The 8433-nt window shown below is 43.9% G+C and overlaps 1 protein-coding gene across 1 annotated transcript; it reads left to right on the top strand.

Annotated features, from left to right (window-relative positions):
- The first annotated feature begins 634 nt into the window (after positions 1 to 634).
- On the top strand, positions 635 to 5472 carry LOC143973817 (L-threonyl-[L-threonyl-carrier protein] 4-chlorinase-like). Its single transcript, XM_077474693.1, has 6 exons — positions 635 to 985; positions 2022 to 2238; positions 2812 to 2903; positions 3457 to 3596; positions 3727 to 3831; positions 5059 to 5472. Exons 1-6 carry the CDS (start codon positions 835 to 837, stop codon positions 5164 to 5166), a joined length of 813 nt encoding a protein of 270 aa, XP_077330819.1. The 5' UTR covers positions 635 to 834; the 3' UTR covers positions 5167 to 5472.
- The last annotated feature ends 2961 nt before the right edge of the window (positions 5473 to 8433 follow it).

Below are 8433 nucleotides of genomic sequence, written 5' to 3'. Positions count from 1 at the left end.
AAACTTAATCCAAATAACACAAGAGATTCAAAGTTGTCATTTTATCTCCTAGAATTCCAGGGCTCATCAGTTACTCCGATATCCAATCAAAGCTCATATTTTCTGAACACAAAATCAAATAAAATAGAAGAAAGTGATAGTTCTATTTTATCTCCTGGAATTCCTGGTCCCCCCGAAGTCTAATATAAATTATGAATACAGAATTTCATGGAGATAAAATCAAATAAAAAAATAAACAAGAGATGCAAAGTTATAATTTATTTCCCGGGAAGAGGTGGGATTCCGGGGTACACCCGTCCCCCCGATGTCCAATACAAATGAATTATTTATTCGAGAAAATCGAATAAAATAACAAAGAGATACGTTTTCATTTTGTTTCCATATTTCCTGGTCACTCTGGTGTCACCATGGTCATCCTGGTGTCAGGTTTATAATACAAAATTATATTTTATGAACACAGAAACACAAAATATAATAACATTGAATAACTTTGTTATATTTTATCATTTATTTCCTAAGAAGAAGTGGAATTCCCGGCCACCCTGATGTCACCATGATGTCTGGTGATCTCTGAACAGTCAGAATGAAACCAGGAAATTATTTTCTTTTTAAAATTGTTATCTCTTATTACAGAAATCTTTCTGAGGAACACCTCCGTCTCTTCCCTGAGGCACCCAGAAAGTGAATATTTAAGAAAGAAAACTTCCCTTCGGAGGGAATTGCTCCTAAAAATAGCAGACGGGGGCGGAGCTTCACTCTGAGACTCTGTATATAAGTCATCACTCAACCGAGACAGTTATATCTCTTCCATTCATCTCTCCATACAACTCAACAATGAAGGCTGACTCCAACCAGGTGAAGGCTGACTCCAACCAGATGAAGACTCTCTATGATGACAATGGCTACCTGACCTCCGTAGACGTCCTACAGGAGGAACAGCTGCTGCACGCCCTCCAAGAGTATGCAAAGCTGGAGGAGAAGTTTGGTGAGTGTAGACATTACTTGGCTTGGTTGTGTTTGAATGTTGTTGAAGATAATTTTAGAAGTTAAGGTAAATCCTCCCCTTCAGTCTTATCTGACCCCCAGCCCCCCCTTCAATCTTGCACAGCTGTACCGGCTCCTCTCCTGGACTGAAATGGCTTCTTCTGATTTCCCCGCACACTGTGAGCTTCTCACAAAGTGCATTAGAAGCTGCAGTAAGTCAGATAGAGCTCCCCTCAATTTCTGGCTGTAGGACATCCAACGTCATCTAGCACTTTGCTCCCCCAGCTTGATTGTGCCTGGCCCCACCCCTTTCATTCATTGGATTGTAGCTCTTTCAATCATGGAGGCTCAGCATCACCAGTAGGTGTTACCTATGGAGATACAGCCTGCCTAGGAACACCCATCCATCAAGGCATTTTGATATTAGCATAACTCCTCCCAAGAGCCCGCCCACTGCTTGTGGACTGGGGGCGCCTGAGGGTCAACAGAGTCTTTTATTGGACGCAATGGTGCTGATTGGCAACATGGCTGGGTCACTGAGCATGTAGGCAGGCTTCTCTTTCCATACACGTCCAGGTCCATGCAGCAGAGTCTCCTCCCTAGAGACAGAGCTTCAGGCATTTCATTGGTTCCTCCACCAACTTCACACACTAACCATGAGCAGGGACACCGCCCATTGGCCAATCTCTCCATCTCATCCTCCTGGTCACAGGTCCTTCACCCCCTGATTTATTTATTTATTTCAGTTACTTATATAGCGCCATCAATTTACGCAGCACTTTACATATACATTGTACATTCACATCAGTCCCTACCCTCAAGGAGCTTACAATCTAAGGTCCATAGCTTGCATTCATACATACTAGGGACAATTTAGACAGGATCCAATTAACCTACCAAACCTACTCCAATTCACCCCCTTCCCTCTCCAAGTTACCCGGAAGAATAAAGTTACCCGTGTTTACATTTTCATCAAAGTGCAGCCATTTTTTCCCTTTTGATTCGTACAAAACCGGCATTTATCTTTGTGTGTTCAGGGAAGGAGTACACTCAGTACAGTCTACACAATGTCCACTTGGAGTATGAATGGGTGATGAACCTAGCCACCCACCCCAATCTGCTGGAAGCCATCACCGCTGTGCTGGGCCCCAATGTCATCCTCCTGGACTCCAGGTTTATCTGCAAGTATCCCGCCAGTGATGTCTCGCACAAAGAGAATACAGCACCATATGTGGCCTGGCATCAAGACATAAAGTACGTAGAGAAGGATGTGTCAGTGATCAATGGATAATAAATACATAATGATTGATGAATGATCAGTATATAGAGATCGATGAATGATCAAATACATAATGATTGAGGAATGATCAGTGCATAGAGATCAATGAATGATCAATACATAATGATCAATGAATAATCAATACATATAGATTGATGAATGATCAGTATATAGAGATTGATGGATAATCAATACATAATGATTGATGAATGATCACTATATAGAGATTGATGAATGATCAATACATAATGATAAATAAACTACCAATACATGTAGATTGATGAATGATCAATACATAATGATCAATACATAATAATCGATAAATAATTTATATTTGAAGATCAATGAATGATCGGGGATTACTAAAACTGGAGCACACAGAGTGTGGTGCAGCTCTGCATGGCAGCCAATCAGCTTCTAACTGCTGCTTCTTCAATGAAGCTGATTGGTTTCTATGCAGAGCTGCACCAGATTTCCAATGCTCTCGTTTTAGTAAATCTCCTCCAAACATTGACGAATGATCTTTACAACAACGGTGTCCTTTGCAGATATTGGGGATTCGAGGGCGGTCCCGTGGCTTCAGTGTGGTTGGCGTTTGATGACGTGGACGCCGAAAATGGAGTTCTACAAATTATTCCAGGTAATCTCACTGATAAATCCTGAGATTGTCCGCAATGTTACATTGTATACACATTATGATTATTATTATCATCTTTTATATTATTAGTAACAATATTATTTCGAAAATATTATCACTATTGCTGTTATTATTAGTAGTAGTAGTATTGTAGTTTACTGTTGTTGTTTTTTTTTTTTTTATATTATTATGATTATTATCATTAGCAATAATATTATCATTATTGTTATTAGTATTGTTATTTATTATTGTTAATAATAATAATAATAATAAATAACAATACTAATAATAACAATAGTGATAATATTATTGCTAATGATAATAATAATCACAATAATAATATAAAATAATAAAAATAACAGTAAAAAACATACTGATAATATTATTATCACTATTGTTATTATTATTATTATTTTTTTATTATTATTATGATGATGATTATTATTTTTACTATTGCTGTTGTTAGTAATAATCATAATAATAATATTTTTATCACTATTGCTCTTGTTATTAGTAGTTTATCAGTATAATGATGATGATTTTTTTCCTCTTCCAGGCAGCCATAAGCAGGGGATCCTGGAGCACAGAGTGGCGGAGGTTCCTGGGAATATGCTGACAGCCAATCAGGAGATTCCGAAGCACCTGGTGAACGTGGAGGATCTGGTGGAGTGTCCACTGAAAGCCGGACAAATGTCGGTAAGTAAAATCCTCCTCCATACCCACCCCGGGATAATCTGATCATATCACATGATAGATCCCGAATATACCAAAGATATAGATCCGCCCCGGTGCCGAGTCCTCACTGCCCTCTTATTTCTATTGGCAGGTTCACGACGGACTGACAGTTCACGCCAGCGAGCCAAACATGTCCAACAGAAGGCGCTGTGGATTCGTCATCCGATATGTTCCCACTATGGCTTACCCTGTACAGGTCAGTGATACCAAGATCTACAGACGTCTTCCTCTATGTGTGACATCACAAGTCATAGATCTACAGACGTCTTCCTCTATGTGTGACATCACAAGTCATAGATCTACAGACGTCTTCCTCTGTGTGACATCACAAGTCATAGATCTACAGACGTCTTCCTCTGTGTGACATCACAAGTCATAGATCTACAGACATCCTCTTCTGTGTGTGACATTGTCATAGATCACTAGATATGTTGGGGATTCCATTCTTTCTCTACTAAATAAAATGAAAGCAATGGAAGCCCCACTCTGGCCCATAAAAGATTTTATTCTGTAACATAATCCGCCACATTTCAGGGACTCCACACTCTTCATCAGGGCCACAATCAGGACAATAAAGAAAAGAACAGAAATATTTATACACATAATTATATTTTATATTGGGGTCCTGCAGGTCACCATGGCTGTTGGGGAGCAGCCTTCAGGACCGCCCACCACATATGATGTCACAAAGGGCTCAGCACTCCGATTTCGCAAATAGTCTACTAAACAAAACCCATTCCTATTCCTAAGTCCCTGTTGGAGATTTCTCCTCACTTCCTGTCTGTTGATATGTTGTCACCAGGACAGGAAGTGAGGGGAAACATCTCTAGTGAAGCCTCTGATAGTAAAAACATGACAGGGCTTCCAATTCTCACATGATCTAACTGGGAGCTCCACATAGGTGTGTGCAGGGGGTGTGCCAGGTGTGCCTGGGCACACCCTAATCACTACGTGCCGTGTCGATTCCCCCTAATCCCCAGATTTCCCCCGTGTTGGTCCCCCCACCCCGCAGTGCTGCTGGCTTCCCTCCTCTCCCCCAGCTGCTGTTGGGGATGTTTCAGGATGGAGAATGGGTGAAGTGGCTAATAAATTTGTCATTTATCTGCACCTTTCTTTTCTAAATGTACACAGTGAACACATACACTCACTCACTGTGTTCATTTTTATCTGAAGCATAGAAAACTGTTTCCTATGCTTCAGTTTGTGAATGAAAAGGAAGCTGCTCACAATGGAGCACTTCCAATTCATTCATTGTGCAGTGCAGCCAAGGCTGCAGAGAAAGGCGGGTGTGAATTTTGGGGTGCCCATCTATGGAGCCCCAATACCTGCACACACCTCTGTAGACACGACAGGCGGGTTCAGATGTTGGATTTCCTGTATATTGAATGTAATGTACTAACAATGGTGTCCCCTTCTATTCCAGGATCCCGAGCGACCCCGGACTTTCCCCGCGACCGTCCTGGTGGCCGGAACCAATGAATACCATAATTTCCAGGACCACGCCCCTAACTTCTTCACCAAGATACTGTAATGCCTCTCTCTCTAGGACCCCGATGATCATTTCATATTCCTGGCGGCGACTTCAGGAAAATCCCAATTCCGTCTTCTGTGTTATTTATTATTTATTGATCGACTTAATATAGTGAGGCTGCGTTCACTTCAACTGGCCAATCAAATGCTGAGTTGTCCATTCCCAGTCACATGATTGGGTCTTAAAAGTGAATACGGCTTCCATCCATTCCCGGAGCTGAGCAATTGTTTCTCTTTCAGAATGATTTTAGAATGTAACTTTCTATCTGATCCATCGATTGTCTGTGAAATAAAGTCTTCACTATAACCATGGACTGTGTTTGCTCTCTATGGGAGACAGATGTTCTGTATGGGGAGACCGATAAAGTTTTTATATGACTGATACAGGACTGTGCTATCCGAGGCTTTTTTCTCAGGGAACAGGTGCAGGTACTCCCTCCCTTTGAATCACTCTTTTCTCTGCCACTACCCGCCTCCGAGCACCGTTCCTTGGTTCCATCCACTACCCACCTCCGAACACTGTTCCTTGGTTCCACCCGCCTGAGACCTATTCCTTGGTACCACCCTCTACCCACCACTGAGCACCATTCCTTGGTTCCACCCCCTACCCACCTCTGAGCACCGTTCCTTGGTTCCACCCACTACCCACCTCCGAGCACGTTCCTTGGTTCCACCCACTACCCATCTCCGAGCACTGTTCCTTGGTTCCACCCCCTACCCACCTCCGAGCACGTTCCTTGGTTCTATCCACTACCCACCTCCTGACCATGTTCTTTGGTTCCACTCACTACCCACCTCTGAGATCTATTCCTTGGTTCCACCCCGAGTACAGTGCCTTGGTTCCACCCTCTACCCACATCTGAGTACCGTTCCTTGGTTCCAACCGCTACCCACCTCCGCATACCGTTCCTTGGTTCCACCCTCTACCTACCTCTGAGCACATTCCTTGGTTCCACCCTCTGCCCACCTCCGAGTACAGTTCCTTGGTTCCACCCTCTACCCACCTCTGAGCACGTTCCTTGGTTCCACTCACTACCCATCTCTGAGCACCATTCCTCACCAACTACCCACCTCTGAGCACCATTCCTTGTTTCCACCCACTACCCACCTCTGAGCACCGTTCCTTGGTTCCAGCCCCTACCCACCTCCGAGCCCATTTCTTGGTTCCACCCTCTACCCACCTCCGAACATGTTCCTTATTTCCACCCATACCCACCTTCCGAGCATGTTCCTTGGTTCCACCCATACCCACCTCCCGAGCATGATCCTTGGTTCCACCCTCTACCCACCACTGAGCACCATTCCTTGGTTCCACCCCCTACCCACCTCTGAGCACCGTTCCTTGGTTTCACCCTTACCCACCCTCCAGTAATGTCCCTTTTAGAGAATAAAGAACCAATTAATTTGTATGGAATTTGATACCGATCACAAGAAAAGCAATAAAATAGATCCCCAGCAGCCAACAACAATAGACACCCCTTCCATCAATAATAGACCCCAATAAACAATAGATCTTCCCAGCCACAATAGATGCCCCCAGCATCAAAAGAGCCACCACAAAAAAATACCCCCACCCCAGCAACAATAGACTCCCACTAGCAACAATAGATCTCCCTGCAGCCAGCAACAGCAGATCCCTCACAGCAACAATTAATCCCCTCAAGCAACAATAGATTCTCCACCAGCAATAATAAACCACCTGAGCAACACTAGACCCCCAACAATAAATCCCCCCCCCCCCCCCTCGACCATGGATCCCCCTAGCAGCCAGCATCAGTAGACTCTCCAGCACACTCTCTAGTACCCCTTGCATTACATACATTCTGTGCTGGAGATGCCAAAACTTTGGCAGAAGCCCAGGTTCTCTCCCTCGGGGACACACGTTGTTCTGTATGGGGAGACAAATAGTTTTTCTATGACTCATGGGGGTGACATGTGACGGAGTGTCCATCTCTGACAACCAGCAATGTGACTTCTGGAGATACGAGGAACAAACTTTGAGGATCACTTCTCATTTCTCCAACACAAACCACAAAAATGACAACTTTCCTCACAGAGGATCTTCCGGAAATAATGCAAATCTGTATCTAGAAATGCACAACAATGTACAGTGATCAGAGAAATTCCCCCTTTCATCATTAAAAAGCCATCCTTCAGCTCCAATCAGGGACTTTGCCTAGGCTGAGATGATGTCATCAGTCTGCTGCAGGCAGGATGGAGCATTTCCTTAGTCTCCCCTCCCCCAGTGATCAGTCAGACTGTACATTGTGACTTTGTAGCAAGTCACAAGGTGAAAGGCTGCCGCAGGGGCTGATCTGTTTCAGACATTTGTGAACACCGCCAGGAACTGCACAGGCTCCAGGATTTATATGATTGTGCCATCTCTGAGCCACCCCCTTAGGCCAGGAAGTAGTTCATAACCGGTGAAACAATCATCATGGGAAGCCCATGTGACAGGGTGACAACCCAGGAGCATAATTGGGAGGAGGGGACTGAGCGTTGTCACCCTATAACGGGAAGTGCCTGAGAAAAGACCTCCATGGTAGGATCACCAGGGATTATTACAATGGAAGCTGCAGATCTATAATAATGATTTATGAGTTAAAGTAAACATGTTACATTTTCAGGCTCATCAGCCTAGCGACCCCAGTCAGGTAGATTCCTAGTGATCCAAGTGGAGTAGATTCCTAGTGACCCCAGTGAAGTAGATTCCTAGTGACCCCAGTGGAGTAGATTCCCAGTGACCCCAGTGCAGTAAATTCCTAGTTATCCCAGTGGAGTAGATTCCTAGTGATCCCAGTGAAGTAGATTCCTAGTGACCCCAGTGGAGTAGATTCCCAGTGACCCCAGTGCAGTAAATTCCTAGTTATCCCAGTGGAGTAGATTCCTAGTGATCCCAGTGAAGTAGATTCCCAGTGACCCCAGTGGAGTAGATTCCCAGTGACCCCAGTGGAGTAGATCCCTAGTGATCCCAGTGGAGTAGATTCCTAGTGACCCCAGTGGAGTAGATTCCTAGTGATCTGATTTCTTTTTATGAGGAGGTAAGTAAAACCTTGGCCAGAGGGGTGGCGGTGGACGTGGTATACATGGATTTTGCAAAAGCATTCGATACAGTTCCGCACACACGGCTCATGTGTAAGGGAAAGTCTACAGATTTGGAAATATCAGTTTGTAAATGGATAGAAAATTCCCTAAAAGACAGAATTCAGAGAGTTGAGGTTAATGATTCTTACTCTGAATGGTCTAAGGTTATCAGTGGTGTACCCCG

Source organism: Lithobates pipiens, unplaced genomic scaffold (assembly GCF_037356315.1).
Source record: "Lithobates pipiens isolate NorthernLeopardFrog02 unplaced genomic scaffold, aLitPip1_a1.2 Scaffold_1, whole genome shotgun sequence".
In the NCBI taxonomy this organism is placed as follows: Eukaryota; Metazoa; Chordata; class Amphibia; order Anura; family Ranidae; genus Lithobates; species Lithobates pipiens.
The sequence above is the reverse complement of the archived record's forward strand: the minus strand, read 5'-3'. Positions and strand labels throughout refer to the sequence as shown.